Genomic DNA, 26,676 nt, shown 5'->3' with positions numbered 1-26,676 from the left:
ATATATATATATATATATATATATATATATATATATATATATATATATACCGTGATCGTATAATTTTTATGAATCAAATTTAAAGCCGTCATTTATTCATAAAAGCATTTGGTCCCCGTATTTTCAACTGACACTGATTAATATTTGTCGCAGTACGGAAATTACATGTATGATTGGTGACATATCACAGTTTAAAATAAACTTCACGGTCCCTATATGCATTCTTTCTATACTAAAGACGAATAGGGCCACATAAAAAATATTTTTACCTCGAAATTACGAGAAAAGATCTTGTTATTACGAGTTAATTATCTCGATATTACGAAAAAGATGTCGTAATTACGAGAAAAGATCTTGTAGGTACGAGAAAAGATTTCGTTATAACGAGATAAAGATCTCGTTATTACGAATTAATTATCTTGTTATTACGAGAAAAGATCTATTTAAAATGGTGCGTTTTGTTATTCTATTCTCTTTATGTAAAGTGTATGAACTACTGCAATGTCTTTTATTATACACATACTTAGCACAACCATCGTTTAAAAGAAATTTTAGAAGAAGGAGCAAAGCAGATTGATAAATAAAGTGATTGAGCTATTCATTGATAAGAAGGACACGTGTAATTTGTTTTCAGGCTTCTAAAGGTTTATATACAAAATCAACACATAAAACACATTTCGGGTAAATCCTGTATACTAGTATCCATGGTTGAAACTATGTAGTAATGAAAGTCATCTGTAACAAATAGAATTGTGTTTTTTTACGACCAGGACTACCTGTTATTTACTTCGGAGTGGAATTATAATATATAAGATGAAAAGTATTATTACATGAAGTTCTGTCCACTTATTCATATAAGACTAAATGTCAAATCTGGTCATTTTATGTAGAAATTGAAGAATAATGGCCGCTGTTGTTTAAGAATTAATCAGAATTGAAATAATGTCTATAGAAAGAAAAAGAAAGTCGGAAAGGGGGAATCAGTTGACTTGGAGGTCTTTTCAGAAACGCGCCATCTTATATAAATCTTTTCTCGTAATAACGAGATAAATAATCGTAATTACGAGATCTTTTCTCCTAATAACAAGACAACTAACCCGTAATAACGAGATATTTTCTCGTAATTACGAGATAATTAACTCGTTAAATAATAGATTTTTTCTAGTTATAACAAGATCTTTTTTCATAATTACGAGATAAAACAAATTTTATGTGGCCCTTTTCGTCTTTCGTAATTCTGAGCTAGTCGGCAAATATATATTTGCTTGTTATATTTGTAAAAATAGATAAGACGGTATATATTAATACCGGTAGAGAAAGATACGATCGGTTGCATTCTTCTAAATGCATGGACTACAGTTCACTTTGTAGTAATATGTTTGTAAAAAAAACGAATAATAGAAAATATCAATGAAACTTAAAACAGGGTTTATTCTTTGAAAGAATTTTCAAGGTATCCGCATTATCTTGCACAGATAGTGTTGCCGTACTTCGCATGCACATCGAACACGTGTGCCTTTTATACAAAATGCATAACGCCTGCTTCTTATTGAAGACCCCAGTCGCACTACATCCAACACAGTGGAAACGTGATAGAAAATCCAAGAAAGTAACAACGGAACATTGTATTTATCAGTCTCTACATACACTACAGATTTACTCTTTGTGTATGTATAAATTCTTTCTTTGAATCGGTTTTGCATTAATAATTTTAATGTAAATTTCACCTTAGCAAGACTTTATTTCAATGAGCAAAAATGAACTCTATTGCATATCAATCACAGTAATGAATGCAACCAAAATATCTGATATTCCTTTAGATCAGTATATTGGAAATTGTTGGTATAACTAAACACAATTCTTAAACTTTTTGTGTTTTCATTGCCAGAATTCTACAGACATTAAGTCACATTCAAAAATACAAATTTCAAGTTAATTGTATTGGATAATATTAAGTGAATTATTATAAATAAAATTGTATTAAATTCACGCGTTTGATTATGTTTTAATCTCCGTTTCATTTTGTTTCATTTTCTCATGCGATATCAAACTTAACATTATGAACAAAATTAAAAAAAAAAACAAGAAACGCATTTAATTTTATTTTAGTGACACTGTGAAGTATAGGGTATAAATGAGCAAACCTTTCATTGTTTTATATAAAAGGCCACATTAAATATTAAATGATTTGCTTATAGAAGAAATTACATGCAATGCCACTTGATACAGCAAATATTTTTAGGAAGGAGACGTTTGAACTGTAAGTTGGTAGGAACAAAGGGGACACGAGTCTTTTAAATTCATCCACTTCTGTAGACACTCTCTGTGATAAAGATGGCCACACGGAGTGATTTTTGCAGACGACATATTTTGATGACAGATTGGGCAAACATCATCATATTCACCGATTTTTTCCCGAGTTGCTGTTGGTATGGAATCTATTTTTTTCCTGGCGTCTCTCCTTAAAACCAAGGTTTTTCGGCCATTTTGGAATCTATCCCAAAGAGAACATAATTGTAAGATCAGCATTGGAGTCTGAATCCAGCTAAATCCATTGGTTTTTAGTAACCATAATCCACCACAAGCTATTATGAGAGATCCTAGATAATCCAGTACTTCTACAAAAGACCTTAGGTAGAAGATCCTGTCATCGAGATGTTCAACGCAATAAATGACATCGTACATGAATATAGCATAAGTCAACATCGAGCAGAAAATTTGGACTATTGTCGAAAATCCGATAATCAACACTGGATATGTTACCATGACGTCAGAAATCAGCTGATTTATCAAGTGTAAAGTGCATAACAAGAACACGAGGATAATAGAATATAGTCCAAGAGCTTTAATGTGCTGGAACACTTTTGTGACCGGTGATGCTCCAAAAGTAAGGAGTTTTAAGTTTAACAATTGATAGGTATTACTGAGAAAGAATGTAGCGGAATATAGAAATATTAGTCGGAAAATTAATGCTCTGTTTAGCAGATATTGGTGGTTGATTGTGGCTTTCATATCTATTATTCCACCTTCAATGCTCATCAAAAACATTATCATTGCATCTATGATTGCATAGCCAATATCATTGATAGTGTTCATTCTTTTGCCACAAAGAACAATTATCATCATGTGTCGGGTATAGTACGATGCATACGACAATGCAACACTTGTTGCTAACAAACCTATATACGTATTGCAACATTCGCTAATACACATGAACAAAATTGTTATCCAGTTTAGACGCATCACATTTGCATCGGCAATCGAAATCAATGTAAGGTAATAAAAGATATTTAAGGTAAATGAGGCAAGCCAAAATAACAAAATTTGGTGCTGCAAAAATAAAGAGTGAACAAGATACTCCAAAGCAGGCATACAGGTACCCTCTCGGCGAATATCTTCAATCAAATAGCTGAACGCGAATTTTACTATACGTGCTGCAAAACACAATGAATATATTAAATGGCAAAGTAGCAATGCGTTTGCCAAATAATTGACATAATGAATGATTGTTACAGGTAACTCTGAATACAAAATAATAATTGGCAAACATGACATCACTATAAGGATTGTCTTAATTCCTTTCTTTCTGAATACAAACGCTACAAGAAGACCAAATACGCAGGTCACATAAAGCGCTTTCATTACATGTATATCTATGTCATTGGTCTTTTCTCCACTTGATTTTTCAACGGTAGAGTTTTGAATATTTACATTATAACTGGTAAGAAGGATGAATCCAATAATTATCTCGAACAACTCAAAGAGCTGGTCCTTGGGTAGACATATTAAGAGTGTGGCCCCAAAGAGAACTGCATAAGAAAGATTAAATAGCTTTCTAGATCTGTCATTTTAAATAAATGATGAAAAATTCAATTAAAGGTTTATTACAATTAATTTTGTCTTTTCTTTTTTGATCAAAGTAACAAAGTATTTTTATAAATAATGACATACCAGTCACCGCTACATGTTTTTGTGACCAAACCTCCCCTTCAGATGACTGAAGCCATTTCTCCAACAGAAAAAATGCCGGGAGTCTCAGTATGGCCGCCAGGCATGCAAAAAAGTGATCCTGCTTTAACATATCTATTTACTATTTTTCAACCATTCAAAACTTCTCTAATTCCCTTGAAACGTTTGTTTTCACACAGCTCATGAAATGAACTTGTTTCGGTTTCTGTATATTGGATAACCGAAAGTACATTTTCTGTTTATTTTTAATCATGCTATTAAATGGTTACCGCACATGAGGTAAAAAAATGGAATGCAGACTTATCAGTATATAGATGAATGTACACACATTCATTTAAATAGCCGAGGTAGCGAGATATCCCATTTATTGTAAGCCATTGCATCGGTATTCCAAAGACAGGGCAATCTCAGTTTAAAATCTTTTGTTAGTATATTTGGGTTGTAAAATAAATAGACTGGTATCATTGTTGTGATCGGCTTCTAACAGTGTCCATATGAGGCATCCGTGTGCACACATTCCACTTGCATAAGTAGTTCTTATAAAAACTTGCAGTTTGGTTTAGTATTTGATTATATAACATTTTACTGAGGTTTATTTCAATTCATTTACCTAAAGAGATGCAAACATACATTAAATACATTTTACTTAGTTTTATTTCAATTCATTTACCTTAAGAGATGCAAGCATACATAAAATACAGTTCAACCTGTTAATTCAAGAATGCACATTTTGTCTCACGAGTAAGAATTTCGATCGAAAGATTTATTTAGTAATGCAGTTGACCTCGATGAACTGACCTCAAACATAAGAAGATGCTCCATGAACTGACCTCGATCTATTGATGTTGCATAATAGTAGCTAGGAAGACGGCTTGATTTATAAACAAGGTTACGTTATAATGTGACCTCAATAGCAAGTTATGATGGCATTCAATGTTTTTCAGTTGCATTAAATTATTTTAATACAACTCTTTCTTTGTATTACGTGTTAATGCTCTTTGAAGAGCCCTACTCAGTATTCTAAAGAAAAAGAAGAAGATACATTAACATTTAATAGTTACGTTAAAAATATAAAACTAGACAAGGAGTTTACGAACGGCTTTCCCCAAATTTATTTCAAAATTAAATTTGTTGACGGTTTATAATGATGAAATTATGGTGTACGGATTCAAAATATTCTATATTTTGTAAAAATACAGTACTTTTTAAGTTATTCTACATCAAACTGATCATGTTGATTGCTTCTAGCTATCAATACATCATTATTGCCGATCATTCCTTTAAAAGGAATACTTGTTTTTAATGATGATTTCACAAATGTTTTATACGTTGTTTTACATACATTTAACTAAAGCACAATCCTTAATTTAATGATAGCTTACCTATTTTTGCGAACTGATTATCTACAGTCTATAACAAGGGAAAAGCTGTGAATGTGACAGCAAACCGGGTTTTCTTTTGTACGAACAGTATCCATATTCCATTGTCAACTAGGAACTGATAGACATTAGGGGTTACTCTATATGCAACATTTTACCAAAATATAATTAAGTTCAACAGCTGGTATTTTTGTCATAAATTATTAAAAATCAAAATTCAAGTAATATGCGCATCTCTGAAATATGTTCAATGGATCTGCGAAACAACAACGTTTTACCTTAGGCATTTGTAAGGGTTATCAGGACCATTATGGTACCCTTTGGCATCCGCCCGCCAAACCGCACGTCGGATTTAGTCTTTATTACTCGGTTATAACAACATATAATCTTTAAAAGGTATAATAAATATCATTATAGAATACTTTTGATAATTATTTAAATAAATCAGGAATTTAATCGTTAATAGTGTAAAAATCTTGAAATAATTTATCTTTATTTTAAAAAAATTAGAATAGTTATTTTGAGTTTTATTAAATGATTTTTTTTATTATGCAAGAACTGGCATATTTATAATTATCTGATAGGAATTTTATCCTTCTTTTGATGACTTTACAGGGTTTTTTTTAAGAACTAATCATTCTGTTTTTGACCTGAATTAACACTCAAGTATTTCAAGATTTTGTTACTTGAATACATGTACATGTATACCTTATAGTTTTAACGAAGATTACCTAAATGTTTTTGTATGAACCATATGGTAAATGATAAAATGAATACCATTTTATAATTGCGGTGTTTCAGGGTAAATGAATGTTCTCTCATAAACCAGTGTAATATCTGAGCAATCAATACATTGTAATCATTTTGCCCCAAATTTGTATTCTTCTGTTTCAAAATTTAATATAAGTTAAAGTTATTTTTGTAAGAACTAAATTTATTCAATTATGAAAAATATTTTATCGTTAAAATGTCCTTTAAATCTATTGAAAAAACTTTAAAAAAAATACAGTGGTTGAAACACTGGTATAGTTTCTCCCAAAGGTTATCACTCATTAACCTAAACCTATTCGTAGTACCAATGATTGGCGAAACTCTTGGTAAAACATGAAAGACTACATTTAAGTTGGCCAATTCAATCGAGTCAATTTACACCAGTAAGACATATAACTAGAATTTAATGATCGGTATCAAGAACTAGACATGGGGTTTATAGAAACAATGCGTTTCAATCAAGATCAAAATAAATTAGAATATGATGATCTACTTTCATTTTATCGTATTCCTTAAAGATGTCAAAATAAGTGTCTTTCCAAGTCATTGTATTATTGATGTAAAGAGTAGTTGAAATTATTCCATAATACATGTACATTTTAAAATTATTCCGATTTATGAACACAATTCTTATTTAGACTTAGGTGATCAATCAATAAAGTCGCAGAATAACGTACCTTATATCGGAATTTCCCCCCAAATTTAGCAATAATGGAAGAAAATCCCAAGTAACGGTTTGTTGTGTTTAATTTTTATTTTGTAAGAAAATGAAATATTATCAATAAAATACTGCATAAACGATTTCAGAAAAGACACTCTAACTTTTTGCATTAATTCATTCTAGTAAGTAATATAACTGATATTTCAAATGCTATTTGTTTGCAAAAGAATACAAGAATAATTTATATTGTTAAGACATGATTAATACAAATATGAATATACAGGTCATGGTAATATGCTTAAACACATCCTAAAACTCTAGTTACACATTAAAACACCGAAATGTAATAAATAGACAGATTCATACAAATGCTTATGTTGTAAAGAAACCCTTAAAGACTAATCGGCCTCGTTTGTTCATTTTCGTTAAAATATTCATTTTTTCAAAGATAACCTATTGGATTTATTAAAGACAGCTCCAATGATTACAAATAAAGCAAAAGGTTGCCATTTATCCAGATTTCATACCCAAACCACTGGTATTCGGGCACATTTTCTAAGGATAAAAGATCCCGACCATCCTTTGATGTATCAGTTTGTTCCAACCGCTATGATAGCAGAGTAAAATACACTGAGAAATCTGAAGAAAGCTTAATCCGCTGAAGTATGCAACAAAAATGACACCTACAAAATCTAGCATTTTAAGCGAACTTACGAGGCCAACTTTGTCTAGAGATGGGAAAGCTCTATTCAATAAAAGGATGTATATTATGATGGAGCCACTGATCTGGATACATTTTGACAAACCAGTTATAACAATAACACAAGACAATTTAAAGCTGACAAGGTGATAAATTGAGTAAACGACACACAACATCATTATAAGGAGAAAACTATCTAGGAATAGAACTCGGATGGGTTTAAAAATGTGGGTCACGGATGCACGAATGGCGAAGATGTCTGAATCTACCATTTGGTAAATATTATTGATAAAAACTGTTGTGATATGAAAGAATATGAACCAAAATATAACTTTCACATCTATCTTATTATGTTCATGCAAGTATGTAAACAATACAGATGACTGTATTATATAAATTGCAAAGATGATGATTAAAAAGAAAACTATGAAACTGTCAGAATCAATCATTGGAGTCATTTCTTTACAACTGTAAATAAATGTTCTTGTCATTCGACGTATGTATCGTGATGCAGACATTACAATTAAACTTGTTGCGGAAATTCCAACAATAGTATTGTTGACAATAGCAGTGTTGTACAAAAATGTTTCCAAACACAACCAAAATGTTTTATTTTTTGAGTTTGTGTACATGCACATATTAATTACTGGTAATGTTGCATACATTAAAGATAAAGCATACCAAAAAAGAAAAAGATGTGGTCTTATATGTGAGGATAAAAGACCAGTGAAATTAGCAACTGAACGCAACCCGAAGGTTTTAACTTGCTGAATGCCCTTATAAATCTCTGTTACAAACAAACGTACGATGGAAATGACATCTTTTATCCACTGATACACTAGGTAACCAACTACAGGCACTGTAATTATGACTCTTACGGTTGTTACAAACGTCGTTGGTAATACCAAAAAATGGTTGACAAATGATAGGATAAACAATATTATAATGGCTGCTTGGATATATCTATTCTTGGATAGGAGTATAAGGATAAGTCCAGAACCAAAAAATACTATGTGCTCAGCTACGGGCGCCGAATTCGTCGGAAACAACCCGACGCAGCAAGTAAGTAAAACAGCTCGCAGATATCCTCTGTATCTCATCTTTTGAAGTTCAAAGAGCTTGTCTTTGGGTAGAGTGATCGAAAGCACTGCCACCATGAAACGCCCTATATAAAAAAGTTATATGTTGCAGAGAATGATAAAAGGATGATATTAAATAACGTATTACTGTGGACCATGCAAGGTTACACTGATAAATGCCGCTTATTGTTTTTAGGGAGACTACACCGATCAGACCAAAACTCTTTACAAAATCGGATTTATAGGTTTATTTCTGATGTTCATGTAACTGAAAAACTTTTTGCAACTAAAAACTTGTTACAAACAGATAAGAAATACTGTGAAATCATTAGATTTCGACTTCGTGGTGGCTCATTTTTCGTGGAATTCGTGAGTACCTCTCATCCACGAAATAACATCCATCACGAATTGATGAATTAGGGTAATAAAGTCATATTCCCTTTTGTAGATATATATGAATACACGAAATTACGTCCCCACGAACCTGTAAAATTTAAGTCATCCACGAAAATTGGCCCCCACGAAATTTAATGATTCCACAGTATAAGCTCTTCGATGCGATTTTTAATGACTGTAATATTATTTTTAACAAAAAAGAATATTCAAAATTGGTTATCAAAACAATTTGGGCAGAGGAAGAAAAACAATGACATAGCTCTCTCTGTGTGAACCCTGAACTCTCTTTTTTTAGTAGAATACATACGAATTTGTGCCCTAATAAGCTTTGGCAAACTGCTAAAGAGGAACCCTCAAAACGACTGTTGATCAACTTTTTAGTTCAAGTTTCATCAATGAAAACTGTATATAAAACTTGTCCTTTATGTTATAAAAAAAAACAGATAGCTATAATATGCACCTTGTTTTAAGCTGTTAAAATCTTTTAGAAGACAGAGAAATTATGCTTGAAAACATTTTAGAATTTCTTGATGTCAACGAATATATATTGTTTGAAAATCAAGATCCAGAATTACAGTTTTTATCCCTTATGGGATGTGTCAATGGTACAAGTTTTGAAAATATATCGTATACAAAATAGAAACCGATTATGTTAATCGTTGCATTTATGTTGTATAAAAACAGAGGTTTCTTTGCAATAGATTGTCGTAATTTATAAATGTCTATAAAAAATATGTACATATATAAATATGTTTTATTTCTGTTGTATTTTCACTTGAGTTTATAATTTGATTATGTAATACTCTCCATTAATTTGGAGGAAATAAAGAATATCTTATCTTATCTTATCTTATTATACAATGAAATATAAAAAATCTATATTGATTTTGATCATTTTAAAATGGGAGTAAAGGAAATTAAAATGATTCATTTCGGCTAGTGTTAATAGAGTTTCAAGCAGTTGCCAGGTTTTTTTTAAATCATTTAAAACTGACTGAATAAAATCATTGTTTCTGTAATAGGATAAAAGCTCAGTTTACTTCCCTGGCACCGAATAGGGAGGCGTAAAATGTTATATGTCGACGACAACAAATATGTACGCTTCACAAAAGCAATTATATGCAGATAGATTACGAATTCTACATCATGTCCTTCAGGAGAGCATTTTTTTCTTTAAACACCTGTCATAATAAAAATGCCGCATTGTAGATAATAACGGTGACGCAAAAACGTACCAACCTCTTTGTTATGCAGACACTGATGCTACATTTTGAATACATACAAACAATTTAATGCATAATTTACCCTGGTATAAATTTTCGGTAGTAATACAATAAATAAAACAAGAGGCACAGGGGCCACATCGCTCACCTGAGCAACAATTGCCTTAATTCTGATCAAATTAGCATTACAATATCAAACTATCTTGACAACTAAGTACAGTAGATCTTGCTAAAAAATATTTGAAAATCTGCCAATTTTTATCCACCTCTTTTTTTTGGTAAATACCAAGCCCCTTTTGTTGCTGTACCTGTAAGAAGATTTTTCTCTATTCCTATATACCCCCCTCCCCCCATTTTGTGGCCCCACTTTTCTCTAGGGTATCATGGTTTCATCAAACTTATATCTGCGTAACCTGTGCTTTCACACTATAAAGTACTGAGTTTTGGACCTAAAACTTTCCCAGAATATTTTAAAAGATTTTCTCTATATATTCCTGTGTAAAAATTCAAACCGCCATCAAGGCCCTGCCCTACCACTAGGGACTGTGATTTTTAAAAACTTGAATTTACACTACCCGAAGATGCCTCTACACAAATTTAAGCCTTTCTGGCCAAATGGTCTTTAAAAAGAATATTTTAAAAAATGTTCTCTATATATTCCTATGTAAAAATTCACCCCCCACTATGGCCTCACCATACCACTGGACTATTATTTGAACAAACTTGAATCTATACGATTTGGAAATGCTTCCACTCAGATTTGGGCTTTCCTGGCCTAATAGTTTTGAGAAGAAGATTTTTTAGAGATTTTCTCTATGTATAAAAATGTATCCCCCATTGTGGCCCCGCCCTACCCCCAGGGATCATGATTTGAACAAACTTGAATCTACATTATCTGAGGATGGTTACCCGCCAATTTAAGCTTTTCATGCCGAATAGTTTTTGAGAAGAAGATTTTTAAAGATTTTCTCTATATATTCCTATGTAAAACTTTATCCCCCAATTGTGGCCCCACCCTACCCCCGGGGACCATGATTTGAACAAACTTGAATCTACACTATCTGAGGATGCTTCCATTTAAATTTGAGCTTTCCTGGCCGAATAGTTTTTGAGAAGAAGATTTTTAAAGATTTTCTCTATATATTCCTATGTAAAACATAATCCCCCCATTGTGGCCCCACCCTACCCCCAGGGACCATGATTTGAACAAACTTGAATAAACACTACCTGAGGATGCTACCATTTTAATTTGAGCTTTTCAGGCCCAATAGTTTTTGAGGAGAAGATTTTTAAAGATTTTCTCTATATATTCCTATACTATTAAAACTTGATCCCCCTCTTGTGGCCCCTCCCTACCCCCTATTTTTGAAAAATACCAACAAATGTTCAACAATTCTCAATTATTTCCCCTTTAAAGAGGGCGTGGCCCTTCATTTGTACAAACTTGAATCCTTTTCACCTAGTGGTGCTTTGTGCCAAATTTGGTTGACATCTGCCCAGTGGTTCTTGAGAAGAAGATGAGAATGTGAAAAGTTAACTACGACGACGACAACGCCGACAACGACAACGACAGACAACGGACAAATTGTGATCAGGAAAGCTCACTTGAGCCTTTGGCTCAGGTGAGCTAAAAATGAATTTGTATTCAAATTAGTTCAACATTTAAAACTTCCGTAATTTGAAACGAGGAACTTGACGTACAACCTTCTAATATATTAAAATATAGTAATTGCAAATGTTTCGAACTCTCTCAACATTACAATTGAACATAAAGATGTATATTTAACTTTTCATACTTACACGGTTCTCCCAAATTAAACTCCAACCATGCCTCTAAAACAAATAACGGCAGAAAATTCAATACCCAAAAGTCCCCTCTATGCATTAAATTCTGCATATAGCTTTTTAAGAAAATCATGGGAGGTCCTAATAAGATCAGATCAAAGAAGACAAATGATTTTTGTCTGAAATAGCCAGCAATTACAATGGTTTCTGGTAGTCTCGAAAATGTCCTTAGGAGTGAGAATCCTTGTCTTATCATTAACAAAGACTCCAAGAAGGAAAGTGTTGGTAATGTCACTAAACATGCCTCCAAGGAAAAGAAAACAGGTATTGCCAACATATTGCCCTCCAAGTAGCAAAGTGCATGTAGTCTAAGTAAAGCCTCTAGTCCCTTGAAAAGGTTATTCTTGATGAGCAAAAAGTCGACCATTTCTGTTGCATGAAAAAACTACATTAAATGCTTGGGTTTTTTGTTGTTGCAAGATTTAAACTTTTGCTCCGCCTATGAATCACGTGACCCAGATATAGAAGAAAACAATGCAAGTTTTTTAAATGCCTTTTCCGAAAAAAAGATTATCAGAATATTCCGTTACGGTACTTGCACAAATACTTTGCATGATTTAGTTCATACACCACAGAATGTTTGATTAAGTATCTAAAAAAAAAAACCCTCATTTAAAGGACCCTTCTATATAATCTGCTACACTGTATATGCATATGAATAGAAGCAAGTTTATACATTGTGTGTGTATGTGTGTGTGTGTGTGTGTTTGAGAGAGAGAGAGAGAGAGAGAGAGAGAGAGAGAGAGACACAGACAGACAGACAGACAGACTTTTAGATTACAAGGATAAGTGTTATGATTCCTGCACGAATGCGTTTTTGATGTTGGTGATCCTTGTCTTGTTAAACCAGGAGTCGGGTGTTAACAACAGTCCTGAACATAAATCTTTAAATGATAACTTTATCATGATCTTAAATGAAAATTGTGAGACACAATTGCAATAAAAAAGGTAAAACTATATTGGTCAGGGTTGAACACTTTAAAATATTTATTGTACCAGGATGCACACACAGGAAAGTAACAAATCATGGCAGTGTACTTTTAAAGTGATTTTGAAAAATAATTCCTTAAGTTTATCTTTGAAAGACCTTAAAGAGGCTAACCTTTGGACAGAGAGTCATTTATTAAACAAGGTAATTATTGACTGTACAACAAAGCTTCTGACATATTTATGTAGGCTTTACCAGTGTGGTTCTTGAACAGGATGTTTGTAAGATACACGACCTAATTTAACATTTTTGAAAAAAAAGTTATATTCTTTGTGGAAAGAGAGCCATGTAAAACTTTGAGAGTGAACTTTTCTTTCAATTGGTATTCTATTCTAGAGATAACTATAATCAACGTATTATTTGAAAACCTTTCTTGAGCCTACAACAAAAGGAGTTTAAAATGCTAATCCACTTTATATTTTCCAGATGCATCCATATTTTTTGTGATTTATTTTATTAATATTATACCATGTCGACTTAGTTTATATCCTTGGCCTCCTTATCAACATTATTTACATGACAAAAAAAGCGTAGCCTTGTAGAGTTTGAGATGATTTCCAGTGCGTATATATTACTTTACTGGACTATTTGCACAGCCTCCAAAGAAGGTGGTTCGGTAATGCCCTTGTAATATATCTTTATTTCGTATATAAATAACTCAAGTTTTAGATATACTATATGATATGAATTTTTGAACACATACTTTGCATATACACATCATTTTACGCGAATGGAATCATAAAAATAAATTTGAACAACCGATTTTGAGAAATAAGAAATACTTCTTAGATAATATGTTGTTGCATTTTTTCGCATTTAGTTTTTATATGCTCTGGAAAAAGTTGGAGCCAACACCTTGTAATTCGTTTTTTTATGCTTATTTAAGAAAAATGTTTGCTGCCATGAAAGTGGGAGGGGGCAACCGCAACCAACTCCCTGCTTCACCTGCCGCTACGTGCCTGCGATAATTGTGTTTAACTGTGTTTATACACGAACAAGCGTCACTTGAGCAGTTAAACTAGTCTAACCAGTCGATACAGTATGAATAAGTAGTTTTGATTTCATTATAACTGGAGAATTAAAAGATTAAAATAATGTTTATAAACGTGATGGTTTTGTGCATAATTGATTGTGTGTATTCATTTATTTATCCATAAATGTTATGTGTATCTGTATATCTATTATGTCTTTATGTATCCATTTATGTTAGTCTCGCCCGGTTCCATAGTACCCGGATGGGGTTTACACGTTGTATTATTATATAATATGTACATTTACTTAATCAGTAGCAGTCAGTGATATCATGAATTATCAATTAGACGTATTACGGGGATTTTGGCCTACATTTCTATCTTCAGTAATGGAAATTATCACAATTTTAGATATAATAGTACTGTTTCATATCTTTAACATTTGTTTGCATGATCATGACTTACACAGAATATTAAATCTAATTCTATAAACACTGAAATTGTCGATTTTCGTTTATCCTTCTGATCTTGATCTAGAAACTGGATCCGCGCATGAAAACGTTCCTTAAAGTCAAGGTTACTTTTTTCAACGGGTTACGGTTTCTCTAAGGTACGATTTCTAATGATACCTCTTTGCACGCCGTCTAGCGTTTATTCATTGCACGACTGTTGGATTTGCATTGGTGATCGTTTGTTTTGCATCAGTGTCTGTTTATTTTGCAAAAGAGGCTTTTGATTTTGTTTTAAGCTGGTCTGTTTTTAATTTTAAGGAGGTTGGCACCTGAAATAATTCTAATGTCAATCATCTAAACACCATTTGAATATAAAGACGGGGACCTAAAATGTTTATTTGTTTTATTTGTGACCCATGTCAAATGCCTTTTATTTTAAATATAGGGCCCCAAACAGATATGAAAATTTTCCTGATTTTTGGCTAAAATTTGACATGAAAATTGATGATTTGAAGAAATCTAACAAATATTTATAGTTTAAACTAGTATTTAATTAAGATTTTAATACAGTAAAAAAGTTGAGCAGATGTAGTGACTAAAAGTAATATCTAAGTCAAAGTTTAAAAATTCTTGCTTTACTGGTAGCTTCAAAGGCCAATACATAATGGACAAAAAACAGATGTTACAAAATTTGGGAGTATTATCATCATTCCAAAACTTTGCATGCAAATAGACATACATTTAATATATCATTTAAAAGTAAAAACAAGTAGGGGTCACATCTAAAATAATTTGAGCTATAGCATGAAATATGCTAATTGTAGCCTATAAATCGATTTATTTTTTTCTTAAATTCTATTCAATTTAAGCTAAATATGTCAAAATATATCGATAAAAATATCAAAATATTGTTCAAATATGTTTTTAGAACATCATGAATATCGTAATACATAAACTATTTAGAAGATTGGTCTGTGTTGAAAATTAGGAAGCTAAAGTACCAGTACTCTAAAATTACTGAGTTATAAAAATAGTTCATTTCCTTGTTGAAAACCTTCCGCCACAAAATACAGCCACTTACTAAACTCTGTTAAAATGTATTTTTTAAAAACAATTCTATTCAATAAACTTTTATTTTTATTTGGCATTGTAAAATATAAATATGCTACTAGAATTAATATATAATACAGAATTTTCAGACTACAGGTGCCCGAGAATGGCTACCCAAAACCTCTTAAATATGTTTTTAAAAATTAGTTGTTCGTTTTGCATAAAACGTCATTTTACCCCATCCGACACCCATAACTGTACAATGCAACGATATAATCTGACTTTATGCATAATATCATTTTCAAAATTTTCGTTAACGATAAAATGGTTTAGTTAACTTTTTAAAGTATTATTACAAGTGTAAAAGGTAATAACAATACCAAATATTTAAAGAATTGAATTTTTTTTATGAAAAGTAGTTTTTAACTGTTTTAAATGATACATTGTTTTACAATTTTATACTGAATTACCAGATGGAAATGCGTGTAATAAGTACCAGTATAAATAAACATTAGCTAATCTTCTTCCTCGTATATTTTACTACAAAGCGTGTTATTTAGGTTCATGTATAATATACATATCTCACAAGGAGTAGTACTTCCGATGGTTTGTAATCGTTGTTAAACCCTTTTTTTATTCACTAAGTTCACAACATATCAACATTGAACATCATTATAAAAAAAACCCCGAAAACTGTAGAAAATCATCAAATGTAGAATACAAAAGTGAAAATATCTTTGCATTATTGAAATATAGCTAATATACATGTAACCAATAAGTTTATGTTGAAATGATACGCAATACAAAAAAATTAAAGATTTCAAATGGGAGGGTATAGCTGCATGGTCATATTGTTTGGCTAATACGGTATCAAATGATATTCAATATTAATCAATTATTATTTCAAAGTTAGAGATGGTTAAAGTTAAAAGAAACAATTTCTTTATGTGAACACAAAAATGCATCAAAGGAATGCTTAGAAAAGGAAAACGTTTGGTTTCGTCTCCGATTAATTGGGTTTATTCAACCCACATATTTTGCAACGAGTTCACACAAACTTTAAACAGTGAAAAAAAATGTACACAGATTTTTCTTATCTATCAAAACTTTATGACCTTCATATCCATAGCAATCTTTAAACAGTGAAAAAAAATGTACACAGATTTTTCTTATCTATCAAAACTTTATGACCTTCATATCCATAGCAATGGTCAGAGCTATAATACTATCATACCCACCTAGACGTCAGGGCGATTTTGACAATAGGCGAAATACCGCGGTATATAACCTTTTATGTAGAAAAAGTTTATTTTGTAAACATATTTTGTGTATAATTTTTCTTTAAGATATGGCTTAATTAACATTGAAAACTACTGCAATGTTAATCATAACCTAACAACAAAACTTTATGATAAACGCGATGAAATCAATTTTTCTATAGTCAACTATCCTTACTTATGTAGCAATATACCTTCATCACCTACATATGGTGTTTTTGTCTCTCAGTTTATTCGATACGCATATGGCATGCTCTTCATATAAACAGTTTCTAAGACGAAGCAAGCTACTGACAAACAAGTTGATAATACTGACTATCAACAGTCTCGCTTAAAGTCATCTTTTCGTAAGTTCTATGGTCGATACAACGACCTTGTCAGCAAATATAATCTTCCACTGGGTTACATGCTGACTGATGTTTTTCATACAAATTGTTAGACCATAATTAATCACCTGATTGTCTACGGACTTTTCCGATTTTTTTCCCGACTACGACAAAGAGCACACGGTGGGAGTGACCGGTCAGCAGAGGATGCTCACTCCTCCTAGGCACCTGATCCTGCCTCTATCTATTTGGAGGTTCGTGTTGCTCTGCTTTAAATTTGTATTTCGTTTTATGGATTTTTGAGATGGTTCACGGTTTGTTATTGTCATTTTTTCATGATACACTTACTCAGCATAACCATCGTTTAAAAGCGTAGCAGCTTTAAAAAAAAATTCAAACTTGCATATCGTTCTTCAGTGATTTTGTTTAGGATTTTAACGCAAATGTGTGTTGAACTAATAAGCAACAAGAGGTTTTACACAATATTTATTTGAAGGTACATCTATGCTCATCACTGATATTTATGGCATTTTCTCTATGTATCGATTTCAACTTTCTTTTAATTTTATTACTTCAAAGTTGAATTTTGCAAAGGGAGAGGGTGTATTAATCCTACCAGAAGACTCTTTGAACATTTCTGGTTTCCAAGTCAAAGGCATCCTCTGGTTGTGGATATCCAGAATGTATGGTATCGTAAATAAGTTGTGACACCAAATTGGTAAAGTGATTCTTTGAGCCAACTTTTGTGTCTCATTTTTTTCTAAAAATGAAATAGATAAAATCCTCCCAAAGTCATTCGTAATTTTACGTCAACAGCAAAACAATACCTCAGATAAAATACTATGTAACAGATATAAGATATCAGAGATAAATAAGTGCACAATTTTAAAGCTAAATACAAGTCACAGAAGACAGGAAATGTGAACACAACATAGCATGATTAATTGATAACCTTATTTAAACAAATTTCTTTGTTTATTTTTATGTACTTTGTGCAAATTATTTTCTTGACTTTTTACCTATTTTTTTGAATTGGTGGCTGGATCCTAAGAGGAGTGGGCAGGGATGAATATATAAACAGAAATTCATTCCCTCTTTCCCCGATATCCTCTCCGTTTTATCCGTACACAATTTATTCATAAAGACGTAGAGTTGTGAACACTCTGTTCACGGTTTACAATTTTTAATAAAATATTTAATGCTAATTCCATTTCTGTCATTGACATAAAAATGCGTGTAATCTAAACACGAGAGTGCGTGCATATTTATTGCAATTTATCAAACTTGCCCTATACGTTTCCCGCCATTGTGTCAATTAGTCAACCCGTGTTCATGGTTACCCCGTTCTGGAAAGTTCTTTCAATCAAAACTAAAATCGCACATTCAAGAAACGAATTGGCTCATTTTGATTATTTATTCAACATATGTCAAATGTCGTATTATATAAAAATTACCGGTAAATATATTCCCGGTATATTTATTCTTTCTTACGTAGTAATTCAATATCATTTCACTGCAAGTATATATTTTGATGCAAACACCCACTGACTTAGATCCGCCAATGCGTATCCACCACCTTACTCTCATTTTTGCTATTTCAGGCTATAATATCGAAAATGAAAGTAGGTTTTTGATAATTTCATAATAAATACTTATCATGTAAAATTCAGTTAAAGCTTACGGACATCATCTCACACGTGTTGAAATTTCAAAGGTGTAAGCAGTTACTCTGGTGCAGGCAGTTCGTAATTTATTAGCAAAATGTCTTAATTTATAAGTATAGATTATCAAGATTACATAACATCTGTTATCACATCTGTTATCACAAAGATGAGCAGAGATCTCACAAAACAGGAAGCATATGCCGCTGCAACACTCGTCGCTATGAGACCTACATAAGTCTTGCAGCAATTACTGACACAGAGAGATAAAATTGTCCCCCAGTCCACCTGGAAGAGGTTTGTCTCAGCAGACTGCATCGCGTAATACAACGCATTGTAGGAAAATGAAGTCAGCCAAAATAGCATCAGTTGTTGTTGAACAAATAAGGAATCGACTAAAGACTTCACATCGAGGTAAACTCCGAAAATATTCATCACAGAAGTCGTCTTAATCTCCCTAACCAAGTTGTTGACAGCGGAAATCAGTACTCTTAATGTATGATACACTAAGAAACAATACAAAAGTCCATCTGAAAAGCACTGGACGTATTGAATAACTGATCCAGGCAGTCTTAGATATTCACAAGTAAGTATTACTGGAAGGCTGAAAGTCATGAAAACCTTGAACTCTGTGCCTATGGATATATAGTTTGCGAGCAGGCCGAATATACTTGTCATAAGGAAGGTCCCGAATAATGCTATGGCATTGATTTTGTTTTCACTTGATATCGTGTCGTCCAAAATACGTTGTGAGTAGAAATAAGCTATTGTTAGAAGAAGGAGAGACAGTAGATTTCTGTACAACTCAAAGAGGTTGTCCTGGCGCAGACATGTCAAAGATATGGTTAGAAAGAGACCTGTGTAAATGAGAGAATTGATAGTAAGAAAATATATCTCATATTTAACTTGCTTTTCTACCTTGATCACAGTAGATAAGATAAACATATAACATTAATACTATTCATAAATAAACTGAGTCATTATTTGCAAGCCCGTGTCCGACATTTTTTTTGCGCAGCAAAGATTTTTCTAAAATTTACATACAAAAAATTGAATTAACATGGAGTTTGCCCCCCCCCTGACTTATATTGGACCATAAATAAATAATTAATTGAATTAAAATAAGAAAATAAACAGTAAAATTGAAGTTAAAGGCGGTATAGTTGCCTCCACCCCTTTTAAGTGAGTAATGATTTTCCCTTCTTTCTTTCTTTTATTTTCTTTGCTTGTCAAGATTTTTGCCCCTTTAAAAAAAAACGTACCTGCGTGTTGATAAATTTAAAAATGCCGGCAATATTTGACTTTTTATATTGTTACCTTTGCGAATATTTTTTTATATAAAACTGTACTGCGTGAGGAAAGTTAATCAGTCGAAAAATATCACGTATTATTAAAACAACGTTTTTCTAACAATATAAATTGCAAATTCATACAGAAACATAAAATAAATGATTAGCTAAACAAACTTTACTGTTCTTAAAAGTTTACATTAAAATCTCTTAAGGATCCTTTTTACACGTTTGTGTATAGTGATAAATGATGATACGGGAATTTGGCTTGCTACATGTACTATAAATAAACACACACGTGTTCGTTATAAATAAATTCACCGTGTGTACTGTTGAATCCGTGAATATATTTGCCGCATGCATTAAAATAATTGGATGCATATTTGGTATAGCTTTGTCGTTCGATAGATTGAAATCAATAATCTTCATTCTAACTTTAACATTTCATACTGATATTAGCAAAATTAATATGACTAAGAATGAACATACCTATTGTTGATGCGAGCACTTCGTACCAAACGTCTCCTGGAGTGGACAGAAACCATTTCTCCAAAATAAAAAACGCCGGTAGTCTAAGCACAGCTGTCAGCCCGATCCAAAGATGTCCACGGGTAAGCATGTTTTGAATTACACAGCTTATTTACAGTTTATTTTTAGATATATGTTTTTTTATATAGGTGAAACTGAAAGTGGGACTTCTCATGATGAATAGTTTAAAAAAAGGATGGTAAATCCCAGGAAGGCAACATGTACTATTAATTTGTTAAAAATACTATTGAACGGATTAAAAATGAAATTTGATAACCAATGCAAATGAAGATTATCAAATTATATGTACATTTTAAAAAGAATAAACTGAACTACGACAGACAACATAAAGTGTCAGCTTGATGACGCTACATCTAAATATAGAATGATTGATAATCTTTTTATAGAAGTAATTAAGAGTGACCTTGGAAGGGAATTTCCAATCAAAAACTACTGATGTTTTTTAAAATATCAATTTGCATTCACTAATTCAACTTTTCTTTTGTTGTATATTATATATTTCAATTTCTTTTCATATTGATCAGATAAACATGTTGTATATTTTATATTCCAATTTCTTTTCATATTGATCAGATAAACAAGTAGTCTTAAGCTCTTAATGAACATGACTAAAATCTCTAATTAGTAATTAAGAGTTCCTGATTGGCACTTTGGACACCAAGAATAAATAATTAAAACTCTTGCTAACAATTGTTTATTACAGTGGAGTATGCTAAAAATCTTTTTCTCAAGTTTTGAAGAAGCAAATAGTCTGTAATTTCTTAAATATCGTAGAGTTAAGTAAGTTCAAGTTCTCAAACAAATGTTCTGAAATTTTTTCAAAGGTTTAATCAAAATAATTTGAAAATAGCTTTTAAAATATTTTTTTGAAGAACATGAAGGATAGTAATTGAATAATATAGATTCAAAATTTAAAAGAATTCTACCTGACGAGTGTGTGTTCAGAAAGAGGCCCTAGGCTTGGAATACGGTGGGAGATGTTATATATTTCATTTCTTTTCTATACCAAAATGACCTATTTGAACTAAAGATGTACGAACGCATTCTAATGTAAAAGGGAACTTGAACTGTAAAAAAAACCCTAAATTATTTTGAAAGCGACGAGAATCAGATTACTGTGATAATCATATGTTATTAGAATTATATATATATATATATATATATATATATATATATATATATATATATATATATATATATATATATATATATATATATATATATATATATATATATATATATCTATATAAAGCACTAAAAATGGCTAAGGACACGAACAATAGAAATTGTCAATTTTTATTGTTTGTGTCCTTAGCCATTTTTAATGCTTTATTGTCGAAGTCAATCAATGAGAGCTCTTTTGCAATTGACCATTATTTTCAAACAGTGACAACATGTATTATCATAATAAAACTTCAAAATTACTCCGTCTAGGGTCACTCGACTCAAAGCGTATACGATTTATAGATTTTAAGTATTCGAATGATAGCTTTACAAATTTTATCATATTTAGACAACGAATATCGTATCATACACTTAAGTTTCTTTTCCTTTATGTTTAAATATTTCATTAAACAAAGAAATCACACCGCTGTGTGACCCGCCTGTGTATAACAAAAAACCTGCAAGCTCATAATTAAACACGAAGTTTCTAACACGTGTCCACCGTCCATAGTTGTCTTCAATATAGTCTCATTTTCAACGTTTTCTGTCAAACTGTTTGTTTCTTTCTTTTCTCTTCGAACGCGTTATTTCACTGCCAACGGACCGATCACGTTTCCAAGTAGACCTCTTGTGTACGTTCTAAAATGAGCTTGTCACAACACATGCTAATGAATATTTCAAAGTTCGGCGTTTATTAACCTGCCCGGTGAAAAAAAAAATTCGAATTTATATTAAATACTTTTAAATGCATTTGATTTAAACTGTATAATTTTCAGAAAATAAATATCGTTTGTACCATAATGGAAAAACGAAAACATTTTCTTTTAAAAGTTTCATTTAATACGGCATATACATGTATAACTTTAACGTCGTGTGTATAAATTTTGTATTGATAACTCGAATTCATTTTATTTTATTTGCTTAATTTATCCACTCAGCCTCAAAGTGAACAGTCGATTTATTACTTTAGAGCAATTTGCGCCATAGACTTTATGAAACATTTTAACACAAAACTGTAAATGATTTTTTCTTTATAGTTTCTTGAGTAGTTAGAGTTTAAGTGCTACTTTTTGTTTCGACTTTTTTAGGAGGTATTGGGAAAGGGAACCGGTCTTTGGTTGTGAGGCTATTTATATTTTTTGCGTCCTTCCTTCATGTTTACAAGCTGAACTGAGATATAAGGGCATGCTCTAATATAAGAAATTTAGAGGAACTGAAATAATAAAAACTTAAGGCTAACAGTTTGATCAATGCAATTGGTTTGATTACATTCCCAAATTGTACACCACTTGGACACTTTTGATTTTCTTCCCGTGGGGATATAATTTAACAAGTGTTATAATTATTGATATTACTTAGATATTCTGTTAAACAGTAAAACAAAAAAGTGTTTACAAAAAGTGAGTTTGGCGGTATGTTTAGTCAAGAAACCATTAAAATTTTATTTACTAATGAACCATCCTACCTCACAATTGATTTGTACTTTTTTAGGCAGATACAATTTTTAATTTAATTCAATGTCATACATGTTTAAGAGGGCTCTATGGTCCTGGCAATGTTTAGAACGTATTGACCTTTTTTAGAAGAAGAGCTTTATATAATTATATAAGGTAAAATATATCGATTTTTCTTCACTAAAAAATTATTCATAGTTAAACAGATCATTCAAAATAATTGAGGTAGATATTTCTTAAAAAGGCCTATGTCCAGGCGTAAGCTTAGTCCGGACTAAATCAGGGACTTAACATCGAAACCAGACTAAGTTGCGTTTCACAAAATGGCGGAAACTTAGTCGGGACTAAATTTGGGTGTAAGTCTACGCCTGCTAATGGGTATGCTTATGTTCTTAGTCTGTGTAGATAAATGACGAGTGTTTTGTTTCTAAGGCTGAATAACAGAGAATTTTCATTTTAGGTTTGTTTTACGTGTTATTAAAGAAAACATTCACATTTATTGAAATATTTGTACATGTACGTATAACTTAAAAAATACACATTGCTCGATAATTGTTCCTATTTCTAAATACTGTAGATTCCTTATTTTACGCGAGTACTTAATTCCGCGATTCAATAATTTACCAACAAATCGCGAGAACATAAAATCGCGAATGCCGAAATTTTATCGTAGTTTCATGTAGTTTTCATGTGTCCCAAAATTAAAAGCGAGATTCTAGAATTCGCGAGACGGGCTTCTCGCGATTTTACGCGGATATTAATTCCTCGCGTTTAATTAGAAATTTACAGTAGAATAAGATTAAATCAATTTGATAAATAATGGGCTTAACTTATTAAGCGTAATGTAATATACATTACTACCGTGTGTATCAATTTTAGATCTAGAGAAGCGTTTGTTGATGTTATTGAAGATTCTAAAAATTCACATGCACACCTCATTGAATTTTCGGAAATCAAATTCATTAATCTTTTAATCCTAGGATTAAGTGATCAATTGCATTCATATTTAACATCAATTGTAATTCTTTTAAAATAGGTATGGTTTACTATCAATGATCGTTGTGCATATGCATATCTTGCATTTATTTTTTTCATTTCATTGAATTGATCTTTAATTACTTGAATTCATGATAATTATTTTTATCATATATAACATGTATGTATATCAATAGATTTTTTTTATTTCAAAGTTGTCAACTTGCAATACAGAAGACGTTGTTTTAGTTGTTTTACAACAGTGTGCATTATTTACAAATTTAGTTAGCTTGCATTTTTCATACTTATTTTATAAGCAATTGTATACACCCCCATCCCAATAACCCAAAGCAGATAGAAAAAAAGTAAGACTCAAATGTACTTGCAAAACGTCAAATCCAGATGCGGGGGGGGGGGGGGGGGGTAGGGGATTTTTTACATGCCTTTTCCATTAAACTTTTAGATCCTTTTATTTATAAACTTTCTTCAAATATGTAGAGAGTTCTTAGACAACTGCTTTCATATATATTTTAATCAATATACTGTATACATGGTTATTTTTGTCCCGTGTAATTTTCGCCCTTCTATACTCGCAAACAGTTTCGCTCTGTTGTGAATTTGCCCAGTCACAGTTGTTACTTAAGTTACTTATTATTAGATATTGAAAATCGACAAGTCTTAAAATTGCCCGCTGACAACGAGGGTGAAATGGTTGAAAATTAAAGGGGGGGGGGGGGCGAATAATTCCCTGTATACAGTATACATGTATAATACTTTCAACCCCCCCCCCTAAAAAACCCCAAAACAAAACAATCAATTGATTAAACCAAAAACAGGAAAGAGAGCTGGGGAGACCCGGCCTCAAATGTAGATATTTCCTGTGTTGTTAATTTTAGACAATATCTTCCAAAACTATTATCATTTGAATCGCAGAAAATCAAGATCGTTTCCATGTCATTGTCTACATTCTTTAATTATTGGAACAGATGATGGAACTTTTCCTCCTTCTGTAGACATGGACAAAGTCCATATGTACATGTTATTTACACAGTAGATATTTTCGATTTCAGTTGGTTTGTTGATTAACTCATGGTCTTGCTATTTTCTATAGATAATGTAGTGAATTGATAAAAAAGAATCAAGCCTTATCCCAGCATCCAAAAGTGTTTCTGTATCTATATGAAGCATAATTATCATTCTGCAGACGTACGCAGACATACATGCATCTACAGTACTCTGCCCCTGCATTCTATAATTATTTGAATTAGACAAGAATATTGGAGTTAATTTCTATGCATTGTTTCGTTCAATTAATATGTACAATTATGCTTCAATATGTCTGCAATGCATTCAATTGTCAGATATTTGGTTTATGCAAACTCTTATGTCTGCCTCTTTCATATAAACTGTATTTCTCTAAAATTTCATTATGTTAAGAAGTGTGTAGGCATTTGTTCTACTTTCATTAATATATACTGTTATGAACAATTTGAACTATGCATATTCAGTGGTATAGTATAACATGTGTACTCTCGAGTACATGTACTATAAATTGGAAAATTGATCCACCACATATAATCATAGCCTCAAATCAAAACAAAATACGATAAGCGCATGCTTAGTACTCAGCGGAGATGTCTAAGTTCTTCGACATTTTAACCCTAACTTATGCCTCTTTCAGAAACGCAACTTAGACCCGACTAAATATTGGCGTAACCTTGTTAGTCGGACTAACTTAGGCCAAACGTTACTCCTTTTTGAGAAATGTAGATATTAAGACACTTTTAGATGCTGGGATAAGGCTTGATTCTTTTCTACAAATAACTACATTATTTATAAATAGAAAATAATATGACCATTAGTTAAACAGCAACCAACTGAAATCAAAAATATCTACTGTATGATATCATGTACATGAACCTTGTCCATGTCTACAGAAGGAAGAAAAGTTCCATCCTCTTTTCCAATATTGAAAGAATGTAGACAATGACATGGAAACTATTCTTGATTTTCTGCGATTAAACTGATAATAGTTTTGAAATATATTAAAAACACAGGTATTTTCATCATTTGAGGCCAGGCTCTCCCATACTCTCTTTCCTGTTCTTGGTTTAATCAAATAATTGATTTCTTTTTTTTTCGGGGGGGGGGGGTGGGTGGGTTGAAAGTAATATATACTATATACAGGGATTTTTTCGGCCCCGTTTAATATTCAATCATTTGACTCTCATTGTCAGCGGGCGAATTTAAGGCTTGTCGATTTTCAATGGCTAAACGCTTGTCAATAGATCTACAATTGATATACACTCTGCATTCTAAAACATATTTTAAAGTAATATTTAACAAACAAAAGTTGATTGTATCTAAATGCGAGTTCATAAACATTTCAAATAACATGTAGCTTTCATACTGTTTGTAAAGATTATAGGAGTAAAAAAAATGAAAATGAGAACGCATACGTGTTGTAAAATTGTAAGTAATAAGTCAGGAACAGACA

At 31.8% G+C, this 26,676-nt stretch overlaps 3 protein-coding genes across 3 annotated transcripts; all 3 read right to left on the bottom strand.

The window, feature by feature from the left end:
- Positions 1 to 1,758: 1,758 nt before the first annotated feature.
- LOC128181397 (RING finger protein 145-like) lies at positions 1,759 to 4,409 on the bottom strand. Its single transcript, XM_052849791.1, has 2 exons — positions 3,952 to 4,409; positions 1,759 to 3,809 (listed from the first exon to the last, which is right to left on the bottom strand). Exons 1-2 carry the CDS (start codon positions 4,079 to 4,081, stop codon positions 2,239 to 2,241), a joined length of 1,701 nt encoding a protein of 566 aa, XP_052705751.1. The 5' UTR covers positions 4,082 to 4,409; the 3' UTR covers positions 1,759 to 2,238.
- A 2,422-nt stretch (positions 4,410 to 6,831) lies between these two features.
- Positions 6,832 to 12,434, bottom strand: LOC128179463 (uncharacterized). Its single transcript, XM_052846895.1, has 3 exons — positions 12,163 to 12,434; positions 11,981 to 12,011; positions 6,832 to 8,645 (listed from the first exon to the last, which is right to left on the bottom strand). Exons 1-3 carry the CDS (start codon positions 12,388 to 12,390, stop codon positions 7,336 to 7,338), a joined length of 1,569 nt encoding a protein of 522 aa, XP_052702855.1. The 5' UTR covers positions 12,391 to 12,434; the 3' UTR covers positions 6,832 to 7,335.
- Positions 12,435 to 18,487: 6,053 nt separating this feature from the next.
- LOC128181178 (uncharacterized) lies at positions 18,488 to 20,664 on the bottom strand. The gene is made up of 2 exons (XM_052849479.1): positions 20,527 to 20,664; positions 18,488 to 19,605 (listed from the first exon to the last, which is right to left on the bottom strand). The coding sequence occupies exons 1-2, from the start codon at positions 20,654 to 20,656 to the stop codon at positions 18,881 to 18,883; spliced, it is 855 nt and encodes a 284-aa protein (XP_052705439.1). The 5' UTR covers positions 20,657 to 20,664; the 3' UTR covers positions 18,488 to 18,880.
- Positions 20,665 to 26,676: the final 6,012 nt, after the last annotated feature.

The sequence above is a fragment of the Crassostrea angulata genome, chromosome 4 (genome assembly GCF_025612915.1).
Source record: "Crassostrea angulata isolate pt1a10 chromosome 4, ASM2561291v2, whole genome shotgun sequence".
NCBI classification, from domain to species: domain Eukaryota; kingdom Metazoa; phylum Mollusca; class Bivalvia; order Ostreida; family Ostreidae; genus Magallana; species Magallana angulata.
The sequence above is the reverse complement of the archived record's forward strand: the minus strand, read 5'-3'. Positions and strand labels throughout refer to the sequence as shown.